Source organism: Triturus cristatus, chromosome 1_2, assembly GCF_964204655.1.
Source record: "Triturus cristatus chromosome 1_2, aTriCri1.1, whole genome shotgun sequence".
Lineage (NCBI taxonomy): Eukaryota > Metazoa > Chordata > Amphibia > Caudata > Salamandridae > Triturus > Triturus cristatus.
This window is the reverse complement of record NC_140580.1, coordinates 339,738,442-339,758,580: the sequence shown is the minus strand read 5'-3', so window position 1 is coordinate 339,758,580 and position 20,139 is coordinate 339,738,442. Positions and strand designations below refer to the sequence as shown.

The 20,139-nt window shown below is 45.8% G+C and overlaps 1 protein-coding gene across 9 annotated transcripts in view; it reads right to left on the bottom strand.

Annotated features, from left to right (window-relative positions):
• Positions 1-20,139, bottom strand: part of PHC2 (polyhomeotic homolog 2) — a 556,042-nt gene that overhangs the window by 16,885 nt on the left and 519,018 nt on the right. For all 9 annotated transcript variants that reach the window (XM_085603959.1, XM_085603955.1, XM_085603952.1 and 6 more), the window contains one exon: positions 8,602-8,743. In XM_085603959.1, the coding sequence (XP_085460085.1) occupies positions 8,602-8,743 (142 nt within the window). The remainder of the gene's footprint in view (positions 1-8,601; positions 8,744-20,139) is intronic.

The window sequence follows — 20,139 nt, the reverse complement described above, 5'->3', positions numbered from 1 at the left end:
AGCATGTTACATTCATTGTCATTCCATTAGCAATTCACTCAAATGAGGAAAGCAGTGGTATCCTTATTGGTCGGTCAGGACACAGTAATCTATGTTATGTTTTTTAAGCATTGAAGGTCAGTAATCCACATAAGGAAATGTTCTTAAAAAACAGTATAAAAACCAAAAAGAAAGAAACACTGTAGGAAAAGCAAACCTATCTTAAGGTATCACAAAACTGTACACTGATTTCAATATTCTAAATCTTGATAAATGGATTTGTATTTTTTTTTAGAGACTGTGAATAGAATTTACAAAGAATAAAGAAGTGTCAGAATTTGAAGGAAAACTCTTGTGTGAGAGGCGGGCTCACCATATACTATACCACAAAAGGGTATAGTGTTTAGTGATTCCAGTGGTTCTCCAGAGGTTGTACAGAGGCTAAGAGGAGAACACTAGTGCTCCTTTTTGTGGTAGTGTGAGCAAGCAGTTAAAGGGTTGTGTTAATACATTTGTTGTACACACAGTGGCAATAAACGAGACACACACTCAATGAATAAATCCAAGACCAATTTATAAAAATAGTACTTTAGTAAATGTATTTACTAAGACCTCAAAACTTTCATAGAAGCAAATATTTTTTCAAAATAAAAATACTTTTCAGTTTAAAAAATGAACACTTAGTGCAATTTCCAGTCTTTGCAATGTTAACCTATGGGAGGAAAACAATAATGTGGTTTTGCATGCAAGTACACAACTTACAGTTCCAGTCTTCAGGGTGTAGGGTCAGCAGAGGGAAAGGTTCAGGTAAGCACAACTCTGCACCACCGGGAGGCTGTGGGTTGCACGGACACCATTGGTCGAGCTCCTCAACGTCCAGGGGCTTCGGGTGCAAAAGTGTCCTTTGACGTCTGGTTTTTCTTTCTGGAGCTGGTCGCAGTGGGCGGTCTTTGGATTCACACTGCAGATGTTGTCGTGGAATCCAGAAGGGGTCAGCCAACGCTGGACTTGGACAGAATAGCTGGGAAACCTTCTCTGGATCGGTGAGCCACCTGGACACAGGGCGGAGGCATAGGGTGCAGAGTGGTCAGGAATCGTGGTTTCGGAGGTCCTTTGTCTTGGTTTCTTGGGGACAGATCCGCTGTCCTCAGGAGTTCTGGTCGATTTCAAAGGAAGGTAGTTCTCCCAGGGGTTTTTGAGGTCTCAGACAGGCTGGTAGTGCTAGGGCCATGTCAGTGGGCGTCTCCAGTCTTCTTTGCACGGCGTCTTTGTTCTCTTTCTTCTTAGGTTGACAGGAACTTGTTTCAGGTTTCTGGTGAGCCACATGAAAATACTAGGAACTTGTTTCAGGTTCAGGGGGAGCCATATAAAAATACTAGATTTAGGCGCGCCACAGTAGCAGGTAGGGACCAATGGGTTCCTTACCTGGGGTGGCGCCACCCTCCTGTGGGAGGGGCAAAGCCCTGGCGCTGATTGGATAGATCCCACCATCTTCAAGATTGTGGGCACTGAAAAGTGTGCTTTACTTCCCCTCATCCACCTGAGGGGTGGAGTTAGGGACGGAGGGCACACCTCCTATTCTTACTAAGTTTTCCCACTAGTTCTCTCGCCAAAAGTGGGGGTTTCAACTGGGGGCTGCCATCTGCAGCAGAGGCTGGGGGTCTCATTACAAAGCACTGTGCCCATCCCGGGGGAGGATGTGTGACACCTTCGCCCAGGATGTGCTTTGTTTCTGGCCACAGTGAGCAGAGGCTTCCCACCCAGGGGTCCAGAAACATGTCTGGCGGTGGAGGTGAGTAAAGCCAGTCTGAGACCACACCAAGGTTAGCAGGTTTTCAGGGGGCACCTCTGAGGTGCCCTCTTAGTACAATGTTTAATAAATCCAACACTGGCATCAGTGTTGGTTTATTAAGAAGTGTTGTTTGGTACCAAACATTCCTGGTTCAGAGAAGCCATCGTGGTGCTGGGGAACTCAAGCTGTCGAATTTCCAGCCCATGTACTCTCTACGGCTTACCTGGCACTTACAAAATCTAAGAATAGACTTAAATATTGTAGGGGCATATCTGCTCATGCAGATATGCCCACACCTGTGATATAGTGCACCTTGCCTTAGAGCTGTAAAGCCTGCTAGAGGGGTGACTTACCTATACTTTAGGCAGTGCTTGTTGGCATGGCACACAGGGCAGTGTGCCATGTCAATTTTGTAGTTTTTCTCTTCACCCAGGCATGCAGACTGCTGTGGCAGTTTGCATGGCCTGGGTGAAGGGTCCCTAGGGTGGCACAACTGGTTCTGCAGCCCTATGGTACCCTCTTCAGGCCCAGGTACCAGGAGCACCATTTACTAGGGACTTACAGGGGTAGCGGAAGCAGTTCCAAACAAGGAACAGTTTTAGGGAAAGAACACTGGTGCTGGGGACATGAGTAGCAGGGACCCAGCACACTTTCAGTTGAGGTTCCACCAGATACATGGCTAACAGTATGTGTGTGTGTGTGTGTGTGTGTGTGTGTGTGGGGGGGGGGGGGGGGGCAGCAACAGAACCCCATTTTCTCACATCTTGCCAAGGCTTAATTTAATTTCCACAAGACTTGGAACTGAAACAAATGATCCTGCCATTTGGTGCTCTGCAGCAGTCTCCAGAGCAGATTACAGCAGCCCATCCTTACCCCAGAACCATTAACGCTGTTGTTGTGGGCCAAGGTCTGGGATTTCAAGCAACATGATAAAAGCGAGAGCTAAAATAACAACTTGATAAAGTCTGTTTTTAGTCAAAACCCAGGAAAAACATGCATGTTGCTGGGCTTTTATGAACAAACGGGGAAGGATGGGGAGCAGCACTGAGGGTGCGTGGTAGGAAAAGGGATTGGGAATATAGAAAACAAAACACCCTTTCAGGGGAGTACCCGAAGGAAAAGAAAAAAAACAACAGTTCCCTGAATGTGAGCTGTGAGAGGATACAAGCTACCCGATTGAAAGGATTGTGAAAAAGCTATGCTTCAGGAAAGTGAAACCTAGCAAAGCGAAGGGAGGCCTTCAAATAAGAAACACGCATAGAAGACTGACAAGAAAATCACTCTTAGTGGATTCTGGTATAGCATATTAATGGATCTTACATACTTAAAATGTTACTTCAATAGACTCCATTTCGCTCACAAAAACTATAGATATGTCTAGGAAGTAGCACCATGAGAAGGTCTGCAGCAGAGCAAATGCTATTTTTGGATGTATTTAGACGAAGACCTGTTTTGTCAGTGAGTTTAATGCTCACTGCTGCAATACACAATAATCTACTGGCCACTGCTACAATATGTGTTCACATCCCAGTAAGCTGACACAGACTTCCATCCTTCTGTAGTCAGTGTATTAAGTACCAAAAAATAGGATAACAGTAACATCTATTATTTACAGGCCTCAAACAGCAACAGTGCTGAATGTTGTGCTATATAAAATGCAAGCTATTATCATCAGGTCGTTCTTGGTGCTGAAGCATAGAGATTAAACTCGTTGTTTGTCCTCGAAAAACAATGAGGCTCGGTTTCTTCATGCACCAAGTGGGATTTCTTTCAGCACCAATTTATGATCAAGCTCTTGAACTAGTAATGTTCTGTGTAGCACCTTTGCACATTGAGTGGATACAACTCCTGAAACACACTTTTAACATTATCAGAAGTATTAAAAAAGTCACCTCCTGATGGTAATAAGGAGATTTATTGACAGACAAGACATATGGGCACATGAGATTGCTAACTGATGGCCAGACTGACAAGCTCGGTAGAGCTTTTATTGGATTTGCAAACTACCAACGGCCTGGTGTTAGAGCTGAAAAGATAAGTTACTGTAGGAAAGTAGGATATGCTTCTTATGGTTACCCCCACTTTTTGCTCCCACTGTTTTGACGTGTCTGGCTGGGATCCTGCTATTCAGGACCCCAGCCTATCTGCTTTCTCCTCTAAATTGATATGTATGTACTTTGGTACAACTCCAGATTGGATACTGGGGTGCCCGTATCAGTCCCGAGTATATGGTTCCCATGTACCCAGGGCATAGGTATCCCTGAGGCCTCCCATGGGCTGAAGCATGAATTATGCCACTCATGAGAGGCCATACAAAATGGAACCTCAGGTCTACTACTGCAGCTTGTGTAAGCTGGTGCTTGCACCACTTACGAGAGATATAGGTTCACTATATCTATATATATCACTACACTTAAAACCTTATAAAGTCACCCCTATAGCAGGCCTTAACAATCCTGATAGCAGGGTGCTGGGTTTTACGTGAGAGGGTGCTCCTGCATGAGCAGGGCCCCTCTGCAGTCTTCAGAGACCATTCTCCCGGACTGTACGTGATACTGCCAGACATATAGATAGAGGTGCATTATAACCTCGCGGTAAATGCTATCTCGAAAACGACTGCAACGAAGTATGTCATGTTTGTTGTCAAACACTTTGGAATCGTACCTTCACACCAGTAACTGGTGTGGAAGGTATGATTCCTCCCCTCAGAACCGAGGTTCTGGGGGTACCCAAGTCTACCGGTACCAACTTTCTCGAGCCTTACAGCACAAAATGGATACTGCCAGCCACAGACACGAGTCTGCCCTCCTGCTGCTGAGCCAAGCTCGCGCAGTGGAATGTCAGACAATAGGTATCCTGTCACAGGGAAGTGTGACCACCTCCCAGACAGGATTTAGTGTATTGGGGCTGGGTGGGTGCACGGTCTCCGTGCCAGACAGTCTGCACGAGGGGCACATTTGTTGTCCCTGTGCATATTCCAGCTCAAACCAGTTCTGGGAGCCATTTGCACCTGCTCTGGCGCGAAACTGGACAAAGGACATGGTTGTAGCCACCCCCCTGTCTTGTCCTTTCCCTAGGAGGGTCCCTAGAATCTGTCCAACCTTTTCCCGTGGGTATAAAATAGGTTACCTGGCTACAGGACATTAGATTTTACGTGGACAAGATTCTGCAAGAAGATACCACTACACTTCGACCGTCTGCACACGCTGGACTTTGCTGTACCTCCCTCGGGCTCGACTTTGTCTTCCCTTACCGTCCCCAGTCTCATCTCTGTCCCTGATCCATAGAGACTCCGTGCTGGACTCTGTGGACCTCCAAGACAACAGAAGAATCTCCCTTGGGGTGAAGGAATCACTCCCCTGCAAACGCAGGCACCGTAAAGCATCTGACCGGTTTGCTGCTCCAGAGCTCCTGCGGACTCCGAAGTCTCCAGCAACACAGGAGGTGGGTTTCTGATGGTCTCCGAGGTTGAGCTGCCCTCTCACTGAGAGTGAGGCGGATATCCCTTGTGGGGACTGTACACCCGTACTCCTGTGGACCGGGTTCATTTGCAGCTGGACATGCTTGTTGTCGTGCAACAATTCCATGCATTGGGCCATTTGTAGCCCTGACCCCTGCGCATCTTTTCTGAAAAGGACTCCGCCATCCTCGCACTCTGTGCCCTGCTAGCTGGTATCCTGTGAAACCGCCTGAGGTCCCCTCACGACTCCTGTGCCTTCGGGCTGTGGGTTCACTTGAGGGTCAACTTTGCTTTATTTGGGCTCCCCTGGTTGCTCTAGGCCTGCCACGACTCCCCTTGCTGTGGTGAGTCTCCTGGTCCTTCCTGGGCCATATCGACACCGAATCTGACCATCAATGTGGTTTGCCGCTGCCAAGGCTTGTTGGTGCTCCCGCCGGACACTGACCCGTCAGCACTCGACATCCTTCGTGGGACAGCTCGCCTCCGGCTCCTTGTTGTCCTAGTCTCTGGGTCCTCGCAGCTCAAGAGTCAAGATTACCGTCCACACACCTGAAGCACTCGACTTCGGTGGGCATTCGTCTACCGAGCCCCTGGTCACTCCAAAGTGACCCAGACTCTGTCCCCTCTGCTTTCAGGTTCTTCTCACCTAGAACCCACGTTTGGATTCCACCGGACACTTTTCATACTTCCAGCAGCAGCATTACTTTGTCGACCTCCATAGAAAACGACAAGGGTTTCCGACGCCACTTCGTACCTATGCACCCGGCTCCTCTGGGATAGGTAACTCTGGTATAAAGGTATCCACGGGTGGGTTGGCTCTTCAAACTCTTAAGTTCCAAAGGTGGTCTTCGTAATTTGCTGGGAAGGGTCCTTAATCTCTAATTTTCCAACCACAACTTTCCCATTGAATTGTACAGAGCACGGAGTCCTGTTCTCACTCTGCACCCGTCCTCTGTGGGGTCCCGATTCACTCACCTTGGGGGGTTCTTTGGGGTCCCAGCAATTCTACATCTCCTAGACTAAGTCTAGTCCTGAGTTGTGGTACTTATACCACTTATTTAGTATATGGTTTGGTCTCCCCCTGGAGCCCACCGTGTATTGTGCTACTTACGTTTGATTCTTTGCAACTGTATTATTTGATTTGTGTTCTATCCTCGTGCAGAGGATACTTGAGAGTGTTATATATAATAAATACATATTTTTATAACTACTGTGTGGTTTCCCTTTCATTTAACCAATACTATAAGGTTACATTCTGGTAAAACGAGGTGCTGAACATTCCTTCAAGACTTAGCCTGAAGGCTGCTCTCCATAGCTAACTAAATCTCTTTAAACAAAGGGGGGGTCCTAGGGATACATTTAAAGACCTAGACAGTTTATAATTCCAAAACCAACATACAATACACAAAAAAACTGTCGGTCTAATGTTGTATATGACCCGAACACAACAAAAAAGTAGAACTAGAGATGTGATGGAGTCTAAACAGAAAAGTCTAAGTTCCCATCACCCACCAAGGTGGCTTGCTTCATCATCTGGGAACTATGGGAACTACCAGTAAACCACACACCTCTATAGAAATGAAGGTAGTGGTTACACAGTTGTCCCAGAAGTGAGTACCAGTAGACTTCTTATTTTATAAGAAGCATGGTGACAATTTGTAGGGTGATGGTTGCAGTGCTAATGTGTGAAAAAAGTGCTGTTAAAATTGACTACCAAGACACAAAAGTATTTATTTAGGCGCTGTCTTGGTGTCAATATAAAAACAGTGTATGTACAGCTTTAACAAATAACTGTAAGATGTCCAGGTCTACATGTTTCAGCTGGTGGATATTAGAATCCAAGCTTTCGTCAGGACCTTGAATTGTAGCTACTGCAAAGAAAACTGGTGCTGATGTGCAAGAACAATAAACAAAATAGAGGTTGGTAACCCGAGTACTTCTGTGAATCCAAAGAGGACAATTACAGACAATGGTACCGAAGAGATACCCGGCTTTCTGCGGGTGCGCACCTCGCCTCACCTGGCATCCGCTCAGGACATGAGGCACCGCTCTATCCGTCAGTTAGTACCATTGTCTGTAATTGTCCTCTTTGGATTCACAGAAGTACTCAGGTTGTATCGTTACCAACCTCTATTTTGTTTATTGTTCTTGCACATCAGCACCAGTTTTCTTTGCAGTAGCTACAATTCAAGGTCCTGACGAAAGCTTGGATTCTAATATCCACCAGCTGAAACATGTAGACCTGGACATCTTACAGTGATTTGTTAAAGCTGTACATACACTGTTTTTATATTAACACCAAGACAGCGCCTAAATAAATACTTTTGTGTCTTGGTAGTCAATTTTAACAGCACTTTTTTCACACATTATCACTAGCACTGCAACCTTCACCCTACAAATAGTCACCATGCTTCTTATAAAATAAGAAGTATACTGGTACTCACTTCTGAAAATAAGAAGTATACTGGTACTCACTTCTGGGACAACTGTCCACTACCTTCATTTCTATATAGGTGTGTGGTTTACTGGTAGTTCCCATAGTTCCCAGATGATGAAGCAAGCCAACTTGGTGGGTGATGAGAACTTAGACTTTTCTGTTTAGACTCCATCACATCTCTAGTTCTACTTTTTTGTTGTGTTAGAGTCATATACAACATTAGACCGTCAGTTTTTTTGTGTATTGCTCTCCATAGCTACCACTAGGATAGCTGTCAATAAAGGTTATCTTTGACCTAATCACCATAAGGGTTGTTTGGACTGGTACAAGGTGCCCACTTTAACTAGTGGACAGCATATACCAGGCCAACTTCTCGCAGATAAAAGATTTAATTTTAAGGAAAGTAGGCTGGCCTAGTAAACCTTTACCTCATATAGACATAACCATGAATTGAAAAGCACACTCCGCTTTAGACATATATTTATGAGGGACTGAGAGTACCCAACAAACATTTCCTATACTATACACTGCTTAGGAAAACTCTTGGTGATACCTGTAAAAGTGGTTGTGTATGGGAAGCCAAAATCTAAATGAGTAACACTTTGGCATTTCAGACCCAGCAATATAAAATATTTTGAGTTACTTACAAACGCTTGTTTAATATGGGTAAGGAAATGCAGAATTTCACTTTTTCTCTGAATTAAATATTACAGTTGAGTAAGGGAAAATATTTGTTTTTCCCTAGATTTATATAATTCTCGAGACTTCCTCAGTACATTGCTTAGTTATAGACACATGAAGTAAATGTAAAGTGAGGTACTCAGTGGCAACTCCTTCTCAAGGTTCCTACTCGTACTCGCAGTGCACATGTATACTAATTAAAACAATCTGCTTAAGAAACTGAGTCTGTATATTCTCATATCTTCTACTTACCTGTTTCTTTGTGTCTTTGTTGATGTTCTGTACACTGCCTTTCCGCGATCGCCTGCGGTCATGCTTGGTGCCTGCAGTCTTCTGCAGTTTACTCCGGTCGGGGTGAAAGAGACCAACTCTCTTTGTGCACCCTACATTGTACCTGCATGCAGATAAAGCAGTGGGGATAGATTAACATCAACAAGCTCTTTGTCCAAAAGACAGGAAACTTTATAAACCAGCATCCAGGATCGATTTAGAATAACTCTGAAGTCAGTCTTTTGAGATTTTTCTGAAACTTGTAAAGGATGAATTTTAAACATGCTTGGGATGTGTACAGTAGGAACAGCAGGAGGTGAGGTGATCAACACGCCAGCACAGAGAAACAATCCTAATACCAATTATGTTCTTTCATTGGATGCCACTAACCGTTTAGTGCAGGAAATATAATCTTGCTAGGTATGTGATTACCAAGTTTTATTAAATGCACAAACAATACTTGTCATCTCTACCAACCGGTACACAATTCCACATAAATAGGATTTGTTTCTTAGCTCTGAAGGACACCTGGGGAAAGAGTAATCCTTTCAATATTAATTAACCTTTTCGAACAAGTCCCCCTAAAATAGTCAAATATTTGTTTTTTCTTTGTCTGCAGGGTGCTTCTTAGTAAGATTCACTTCTTCCAGAATCTATGAATGGATAAGAGCAATTGGCACCAAAACAAGTTACTTAAAAACTTTGGTAATGCTCTTTCTCATGGATACTCTACCTTACAGCAGATTTTTCACCTTGTGAAAATCCCCAGGTGCTAGACTGGACATAGAGACGTAACAAAAGAAGAGCTCAGGCGGACCGACAGGTGATATTGTGGGGCTCTGTGCGGACTTTGCTCCACTCTGGAAGTGACAACTGGAGACGAATGTACACACCACCCATTCGCAGGTCTGTTCACGTCCTCAGTTGAAGAGCGATCAGTAAACTGGAAGGACCAGTGTGCAGATTTCTATATTTGGACCTTTTTTAGATGGTAAAAGAGACCATTCTACAGAACAAAGAGGTGGGATGGCATTGAGAAATCTGCAGCATCCACCAGATAGAGCATTACCGAACTCAAGTAACTTGTTCTTCTGATGGATACTTGTAACCCCAGATTCCTCACTTTGTGAATAGATTTCAAAAGCAGTACCCCCCAATGTGGTGCGGCTGGTGAATGGCTCAGATCAAAAAGTCCTGCACAAATGATTGGGCAAAATGCCCAGTCTGAAGGACCAGACTGTTGAGGCAATAGTGCCATGTGAACGTTTGCACTGTTGCTCACAGACCAACCTCAAGGATATGCAGGACAGAAACTCCACATGCAAACGCAGTGCTAGCAGCCCTGGCTCTGGAGGAATGAGCCCTCAGAACTTAAGGAGGATTTTTAGCCATGTGTAGCAGATCTTAATACAAAGGACCATCCACTGAGATATGGTTTCCGCACCACTCTGACTTTTATTGCTCCAGAGAACTCCAGGAGCTCATCGCCCACCCAATCGTCCTTGAAACGTTTGATGTAAAAGCTCAAAGCACTTTTGGGTTCGAAGTGATGGACCCTCTCTTCTTCCTCGGAGGGATGAGGCAGAGCAAAGAATGTCAGGAGAGTGATGGCTTGTCTAACAAGGAAAGGCATTACTACCTTCAGCAGGAATGCATCTGGGGTCTCAACACCAGTTTCTACAGACAAAAGTTGCTATAAGGTGGCTGGACCGAGAGGACCTGAATCTCACTGATACGACACGCTAATGTTATCATGACTAGATAAACTGTTTTCAAGGTCAAGAGGTGTAATGGACGACTTTAATTAAGTGAGAATCAAGTGTAATTCCCACTGTGGTATCACAAAGAGTCTTGGGAGAAACAAATATTGCAAACCTTTACGAGATCTGAACACAGCAAGTGATTTGACCAAGGGCAGCTGGTCCGACAAACGGAAAAAGGCCGAAAGGGCCGACAAGCAACCTTTAACAGTACTCACTGCAGTTTTTTGCTGGGCCAAAGTTAGAACAAACAAGACAGTTTGGCCTGCAATGAGTTCATCTGGCAAATGCCGCAAGAAGCCAAAAGTTATCCCAGCGCTTGCGGTACGCCAATTTCGTGGAAGGGTGCCTGACTGCCAAGATCAAATATTCAACTTCAGACGGAACATTAAAGGGAATTAACTGAAGAAGCTTAAGCTCCATGCATGGAGGTGCAGATTGGGCTGACCCGGGTGCAAGACCCAGCCCTGCTACTGCAACAAAAGATCCACCAGAAGAATCAGCCTGGTCGCAGGACAGATGGTCAAGCCCAGAAGTTCTGGGTACCATCATACTTTCCTAGCACAATCTGGAGCTATCAAGAGGACTTGGGACCAGTCATTCCTGATCTTCAGAACTCTGGGCAGGAAGGTACACAGGAGTCCTGGGCTCCACTCAAGAGGGAATGGGTTTCCGAGGGAGATCCTTCTTGGGAATGCGTGAAAGTGTTGGCATTGCTCTTTCTCTGAGATGAGGAAGAGATTGAGCCACAGCTCTCTGCATTGTTGGAAGATGCCTTGCCCCACCTGTGGATATAGCTGCCATTCTTGATCCGCTGGGTCTCACTGATTGACTTATTCTGCCCTGGTGTTCAAAGATCCCATAAGGTGGTTCACGACCAGGGAGATGCCCCTAATGACCCTGCCAGTTCTTGAGTTGCAGACGCTCCTGGCACGGAACTCTGGACTCAAACCAGCCGTACTTGTTGCAGTAGCACATGGCAGGGGTGTTGCCTGTGAGAACATGCCTCCGCCGGAGACTGAGTCCTCCGATCTCCACCATACATGCCCATATGACCTCCTCAGCCCAGCAGTGACACGTCTGTCACTACAATTAGACCTGGATGTGGTAGGAAGACCTGGTGGGGTTGCTGGTCCAACTGTGGTCGATCAGTCAAAACTGCAGATCTCTAACAGTCTTCTCTGAAACCTGGAAGGAATACAATGGATTCCATTGGTGCTGGGCTCACTTAGAATTCAGATCCGACTGCAGAGCTCACATATGCCATTTGGCAGGGTCAACAAGCAGGAGGCCAGTCGACCAAGTAGACCAGCAGACCAAGAAACCTCATAGCCATCATTCCTTAAACCCAGGAGCCAGGTTGAAATATCAGGATCAGAGAATGAATTTCCCAGGCTTGGTGATCCAGAGGAAAGGCCTGAAAATCGCACAATATCCAGATGGCTCTGATTAAAGCAAGCCTCTGCGCAGGAGCCAGGTGCGACTTGGACAAGTTGATTGTGGACCTCAGCGATGTGAGGAGGTTCACAGTCATCTGGAGGTGGTCCATGTCTGATTGTGGCAAGCCCGCCTTCAACAGCCAGTCATCGATGGAGTGGGAGACTGGTACCCCTGACCTCCAAACAAGGGCAGCGAGCACTACCATTACATGGGGCACTGGTGAGGCCGATAGGGAGCACATCAAATGGAAAATGCTCCTGGCCCACCTTGAAATGCAGGTAGCATATGTGTTCCTGCAGGATGGGGGTATGGAAATAGATGCAGTTCAAAAGCCACCATCCAGTATCCTTGATCCAGGGCAGATGTCTATGCAAGCATGAGCATCTTGATTTTGTCCTTCTGCAAGAAGGCAATGAGAGAGTGAAAATCTAAAATAGGATGAAGGCCTCCGTCCTTCTAAGTCACAAGGAAGTAGCGGGAATAACATTTAGCCTCTATTTCGGAGTCCAGTACTCTCTCTATGGTTCCTTCTGCCAAAAAAGCCTGCACCTCTTGCTCTAAAACAGACAGGTGGGCCTCTGAAAGATGTTCTGATGTAGGTGGCAGGTGTAGAGGATTGAAAACGAATGGCACGACGTAACCCCATTGAATGATTTGAAAGACCAATTTGTTGGGTGTGATGCTGTGCCACAACAGAAGGAAGTGGAGGATCCTGCCTCCCACAGGGTGACGATGTGCCACTAAGGGCATATTAAAGTGGTTTTGAGGCTGTTTTTACAGGGGCATATAACTGAGATGCAAGTTGTCCCTGATGGCCTGGACGGTGTCTGCTGGGGCCAAGGCTCCGAACTCAAAACGTCTGGGAGGTCTGTTGTGTTGGCAGTAGATCCTGGTGCTGCCGGTATGCCAAGCCTCTGGACAGGTGCCAAGAGTCCCAAGGAGCGCATTGTGGCTTGGTACTCCGTAAAACTCTCCAGGACAGAGTCCGATTTTTCACTGAACACGCAGGATCGGTCAAGAGGCATCTACATTAGGCCTGGACATCCCCAGAGAAGCCTGTGGAACTCATCCAAGTACGGCTCTGAAGCAGCACAATTGTCCCAATTGCCCACCCCCAGACACCTACACAATCAGTGGTGTCCAGCTTTGACTGGATAACAAAATTGGCTGTATCTCGGCCATCCTGAATGGTTTGTGCAAAGGAAGCCTGTACATTTTCTGGGACTGTTAGTAAGATCTCACAAACCATGTCCATGGGTGTAGCACCCCAGGAGGCAGATGGCGTTTGTAGGAAGCTGGCTCTGTATATGGTATGCCACTAGGTGCACAGAGTCCAGGGATTTCCCAGAAGTGTACAGGGCTCAATGTAAAACCCAAAGTGCTCGATTAGTGGTAGTGTTGGCGAGCAGCCTCAGGCGTAATGTAGGAGTACAAGATATTTACTGCATAACATTGACCAGTAGGGACACACGCCTCAAAAAGGAGATCCATGCCAATTTTATAAAAATAAGCTTTGTTTGAGTTTTATTTTAAGACCAAGATCTTCAAAATAGGGTAAGTATGTTTTTCAGGAAAAATACTTTTCACTTTCAAATGTCAACACTTGTGTGCAATTTTAAAGAGTTCAATGTTATCCTAAGGAGGAAAATAATAATGGGGTTATACAGGTAAGTATTCAACTTACAGTTCCAGTCTTCGGGACCAAAGGTCAGCAAGGGTCAAGGGTGTACCAAAACTGCACCACCAGCGTCAGATTCACTTTGCTAGTGCGCAACCACACCACCAAACTGAATTCTAAGTTTTTAAAAAGTCATTGTCGTATGGAGCTGGTCTATGGTGACATGCACATTGGCAATTGACCAGAGGGAGAAAATATGGCTTAGCCAGAGTGCCCAAGAGACTCACTGAAGGGCAAAGGAGGTTTGGTTGGTGCTTGGCCAGGCTGAAGGACCTCAGTGAGGACCTTAGTTTGTACCTCCATAGTGGTTTAGAGATTCTGCAGCTCTCCAGATAACCATGGCAAAAGATGTGCTTTCCTAAGCTGCTGGTGCAGGGTGTTAGCTAACCCAGTATTGGGTGAGGTACCCAGTCCTCCAGCATATTGCAGACCCACATATCATATTTCTCTCATCATAGGGTGGGGTAAACTTGTCCACATCAGCACCATTCTCGTCTGCATATGGCGGACTCTGGTCGAGGTCAGAGTCACAGTTGGTATGGTATCTGTGCGCAACTGCGTGGTAATGGTATTGTGCCTGAGTCAGAAGGAATGAATATTGACTGTACCACGTTAGAATCAGCTCAGTCATATGGCACAATAGGTTATGGATCATTCAGTGGCGATGTCCAAAGGATCGGCACAGATTTTATAGCAATGCCGGTGCAGAACCCAAAGTAGGTTAGAGGGGCACAGACTGCGCAGTGGACAGCTCTGCTAGGGGTAACCCGACTGGAGGCCCTTGGGATCCGAAGGCATGCCAGAGGGAGCAGGAAGAATGAAGAGGAAGTGCAACCTGGCCTCCCTAAATACTTTGATCTTCTGCAACGTCGCCAACAGACCCAGAAAGTAGGGATGTATTGGGAACAGGATTGAAATGGGCTCCTCAGTGGAATGGGAGCAAGCTAGAGAGGGGGCAGACACCCTCGAGCCTTTTATAGTGATTGAGAGTAGTAGGAAGGAGCCAAGTCCCACTTGAACAGCAGCAGGACCCAGGTGGCGTCTCACAGTGTTGTCATGTAGAGCTTTCCCGATGTTTTTCGGGTTCATTTGGGTGCAGCTGTTGCAGGCTTTGGAGTGGTGTGCTGAACCCGAACAACAGATGCACATCTCGTCTGTTTGTGGCAGTCCGTACACGGTTTACCCCTGTGGTCTAAGGAAGTAACATGGTCCCTTGCACTTTGCTGGATCTGAGAAAAAAAATATCTTCAAGAGATGAACAAGAAGCGGTACTCCACATCTGCAAATGAAGGCGTGCAAAGAGAGGAACTGATGTCACTGCAACTGGATGGCACTTACATCCGTCTCCGGTTACTTTCTGCGCGGAACGAAGTTGGCGGAGAGCCACACAATGGCACCTACTGGCACCGTAGGAGCGCTGCTTTTTGAGTTTCCGAATCCAGTCTGACACCTGAGGTTATTCATCAGGTGGGGAATCTGCAGTTAAAGTGCAGCCTTGAAAGACCTATTCCACCAAAGGTTTACAAATCATAGTTTTTTTGCTGGCTACATTTCTAGAAGTGATCTCTGAAATACAAAACAGCGAAACAAAGTTTCTAGAAACTTTTTGGTTAGGATAGCTATTTATGACTTGAGTCACATGTTCATTGATGTGCATGCAGAACGGTGCTGTATAATGGAATACACACAAACTATTGACTAACTATTAAATTGCACTTACAAAGTAATTTAAGAGGAGCACTATCTTTCTTATGGTACTGATCTCATTCCATGTTATTAGGAGTCTAGATCTACAGCCAAGGGCTTTCCCCTGAGACCTTCATTTGTCCTGGCAATTATAGAAACAGTTTTTTCCAAGAACCAATAAGGCTAACATCTAATAATTTGGAATACAGAAACCTAGATTGGGTAATATGGAGACTGGTAGCATCTCACATTGCACTTTCTATTTAGTTTAGCTGTAAGATGGTTTATATATTAACTGTGCATTAAGCTAAGCAATTACAGATGCATGAACAGGAACAACTCTGGCAGTGGTGATCACTGTCAAACAGAAAACTCAGAAAGCTAGGACAGCAGCACGGTCATTGGGCAGGGGTGTAATACTCCATCAGTAGTGTCCCGCGAGTTGAGAATCCTTAGCACTGGGTCTCGCACCATTCTCACAGAACACCTACATGCCAGACCCAGGTCTCTTACTTTACATATGGTGGCTTAACCCTGTGTGTGACTCCAATGGGGAGTTTCCCCTACTGCGAGAGAAAGTCTTATTAGATTTGTGGGAGCCTGAGAGGAGCTAAGCGGACACATGAAAGGTGTTTATAATAGGGTGACTCGAATTTTGGAGAGGAATGGTAAGTGAGGCATTATCATAATCAAAACAAGAATCACAAGTATGTGTATAGAGAGTTTGAGAGTAGCATGTGATCATTGGTTTCCAAAACAAAACTGTACGGTTTGACGTTACGAAGAATTCTTAGGTGACATTGTGTGTTCCATGACACAATCTTTAAATGTGCTTTGAGGCTAAACAAGTTATCCAGTTATTGGCCGAGGTGGCCAGCTAGAAGGAAATCTCTAGGGCAGCTAGAGGAGTAAGCCAAGCAGCTGTGCTAAGGTCAAATAAGAAGCAGAAAGGGATAAGGCACTGTAAGATTTGTGGCAACCAAACTCTCAAAATACGAACTTCAGTGTGTCTGATGTTATGTGATTGTCGGATGTAAAAGGTTATAACAGCCTACCAGGAATATTTATGGAGAAACTACTGACAAATCTTATGAAACCTTTTTTAATTCCTTTCGCTTAAGTCTCTTTCTCTCTGGCCCATTTCTCATCTAGTATCTAGAAAGCTGTACAATTAATAACTTCACATTTTTTTATGAAGTAAGGAGCTGGTCTGGAACTTGCAATTGGGGCCATATTTCCACAAATAGCTGTTGAAATGGACATGAGTTAAAATCACAAGGAAGTCTCCTGCACAAATGGTCAGAAAACCTACCAACCTTGAGGGCATTATGTCCTGGAAGATAAAAAGCCAGAAAGAAAATGAAGTGCCTTAATTCCCATGGGTTTGTGAAATATCATCCCCACCCACCTTTTTTTAAGCAAACAGAAGACACTGTCAATAAGACATCCAGTATGTCTCAGCTTCATTTAGGAGAAAAGCAAAGATTTAGCACTCAAGGTTTCTTAAACTGCAGTTTGGTGGTCATCAGGTGTGTTTGGCTAAAGTCACACTTACCAACTGTATATCTCAGTGGCTCAACCTCCTCCTCCTAAGATCTGTATCTAGCCTTCTTTAAATTCTGGCAGGATACACTGGTCATTTTGCCTTTTCAAGGTGGATTAACGTATTACAATTATTCTGGGCAAGCATTATACCTCTTATTTACATGGTAACGGTTTTAGAGTCACAGTGAGGGGTACACTGCAGCAGTTTGGAGGAGTGTGCTTCGCACATGCCTGATATTATATTGATCCTCCCTTGGTCTATTCGGGATTACCGATGGGAAATCACACTAAAGTCAGGGCCACTGGAATTCCCACAATTACTGTGCTGTAGCATTTTTGGCTTCATTAAATATTTGCTGCATTTTCCAATATAATCCTCCAACTGCTGCACGATTGCCAGATTTTAACAAAAACATATTACTTCCTCCATGTTCTCTCATATCAAAAGGCACTAAAATGTTCCACACACAGACCAATGCAGTGCCAGAAGGAATATGCTACTTACCAGTATGCATCTGTTCTTGGCATGTAGAGCTGCAGAGTTGTACACTTAGCATAGGTCGCCATCTGGTGTTGGGCCCGGATGTTTGCAGTTTGTTTTTCTTCTTGGACCGTCTTTGGAAGTCACGAGTTTGGTGACTCCTCCTTCGGTCCGTACTGCGCATGGGCTTCGGCTCCATCCTCAGATTGTTTTTCGCCAACAGGGAAATGATGGAGCGTAGTAATTACAGTGAGAAACCCATGTGTGTTGTATCTAAATAAGATGGACTGGAACGGATACAGGTAGCCGGGGAGGCGGGTGGGCGTGTACAACTCTGCAGCTCTACATGCCAAGAACAGATGCATACTGGTAAGTAGCATATTCCGTTCGAGGCATATGAGCTGCAGATTGTACACTTAGCATAGATTATATAGCAGTACCCAACCTTAGCGGCGACCACCGGTATCCGTTGCAGCTGTTTGAAAGAGTGTTTTTAGTACAGCCTGGCCCACCCTAGCTTGCTGCTGGGAATGCACATCTACACAGTAGTGTTTTGTGAATGTGTGCGGTGTAGACCATGTGGCTGCCTTGCATATGTCATCTAAGGGTATATTCCCTAGAAAAGCCATAGAAGCCCCTAACTTTCTTGTAGAGTGGGCTTTAGGGGGAACAGATAATGTTCTCTTTGCCTTCTGATAGCAAATTTGTATGCATTTTACAATCCACCTAGCTATCCCTGATTTTGAGATGGGGTTGCCTTTATGTGGTGGAGAAAAGGAAACGAACAACTGTTTGGTCTTCCTGAAGGGTTGCGTTCTTTGTATGTAATATAGCAACGCTCTTTTCACATCTAGTGTGTGTAAGGCCCTTTCCGCAACAGATTGGGGTTGCGAAAAGAAGACAGGTAATTCCACTGATTGATTGAGGTGGAAGGGGGTAATGACTTTGGGCAGGAACTTCGGATTAGTTCGAAGTATGACCTTGCTGTGATGCATTTGTATGTAAGGTTCCTGTATGGTGAACGCTTGTATTTCACCAACCCTTCTAAGGGAAGTGATAGCTACAAGGAAAGCTGTTTTCCAGGTGAGAAATTGTAGCTCACATTTGTGCATTGGTTCGAAGGGCGGACCCATTAGTCGTGTAAGGACCAAATTTAGATTCCATACAGGGGAGGGTGGTGCCCTGGGAGGAATTACTCGTTTAAGGCCTTCCATGAAGGCTTTAATAGCGGGCACTCTGAAGAGTGACAAATGCTGTCTGTTTTGTAGATAGGCAGCGATCGCTGCTAGGTGTAGGCGTATGGATGAATACGCCAGGTTACACCTGTGAAGATGGAGCAGATAGCATATGATGTGTTGTATGGATGCATCTAGAGGGTTGATTGTATTGTTACGGCAGTACATTACAAATCTTTTCCACTTTGCGGCATAGCATGCTCTAGTGGTAGGACGTCTGGCTTCCATGATGATGTTCATGCAATCAGGGGGAAGGTTAAGGTACCCGAATTCTAAGATTTCAGGAGCCAGATCGCCAGGTTGAGCTGAGCTGGGTCCGGGTGCCTGATTTCTCCATGGTTCTGGGTTAGGAGGCATGGGGAAAGGTGCAGTTTTTGATGTGGTACCACTGATAGTTGTAGTAGCGTGGTGTACCACGGCTGTCTGGCCCACGTCGGAGCTACCAGAATGAGTGTGAGGGAGTGCTGTTGTAGTTTCCTGACCACTAATGGAATTAGTGGGAGAGGTGGAAAGGCGTATGCAAATCTGCCTGACCAGTTCATCCATATCGCATTGCCCTTGGACAATGGGTGTGGGTATCTGGCGGCGAAGCTTGGGCATTTTTTGTTTTCGTGGGTGGCGAAGAGGTCTATTTGAGGATGCCCCCACTGTTGGAAGAATGGGTGAAGAACTTGTGGATGCAGTTCCCATTCGTGTAGTTGTTGAGTCTGTCTGCTGAGCAGATCTGCTATGGTGTTTTGTACGCCTGGAACATGTTGTGCCAGGAGAAAAATGTTTTGGGGAATTGCCCATCTCCATATGCTCTGGGCTAAGCGGGAGAGCTGGGGAGAGTGTGTCCCCCCCTGTTTCTGTATATAATACATCGCAGTCATGTTGTCTGTGCGAATGAGGACTGCTTTGCCTGAAATCTGCTTTTGGAAAGATTTTAGGGCTAGAAAGATCGCCAAAAGCTCCAGATGGTTGATGTGGAGCGTTTTTTGCTGTGGCGTCCATAGACCTTGCATTGTGAGGTGTAAGAGGTGCGCTCCCCAGCCGGAGAGCGATGCGTCCGCTGTTAGAGTCACTTGGGGAACCGGGTCCAGGAACGGCCGTCCCTTGGAAAGGTTTGTGGTGTTCCACCACTGCAGAGAGTGATGTGTGCGGCCGTCCACCAACACCAGATCCGTCAGCTGACCCTGGGCCTGGTTCCACTGTTGTGCTAGGCACTCCTGAAGTGGACGCATGTGGAGTCTTGCATGGGGCACTATGAAGATGCAAGACGCCATCATCCCTATGAGCTTCATAAACACTCTTGCTGGTAGAGAGTGTTGAGGAAGGAATATTTTGCGTAAGGCTAGAATGCTTGTGATTCTGGCTGAGTTTGGATAGGCAATACCTTTTGAGGTGTCTATGGTGGCCCCGAGATATTGCTTTGTGTGAGATGGTATGAGGTGGGACTTTTGGTAGTTCACCGTGAAGCCTAGCTGATGAAGCAGTTGGATGGTGCTGTTTGTATGTTGCACGCATTGGTGGTAGGACGCGGCTTTTATGAGCCAGTCGTCTAAGTAAGGGAAGACGTGAACATGTTGACGTCTGAGGTGTGCTGCTACTACTGCTAGGCATTTGGTAAACACCCGTGGTGCAGTGGTGACCCCGAAGGGGAGAACCTTGAATTGGTAATGTTGCCCGTCCACCACGAACCTGAGGTATTTTCTG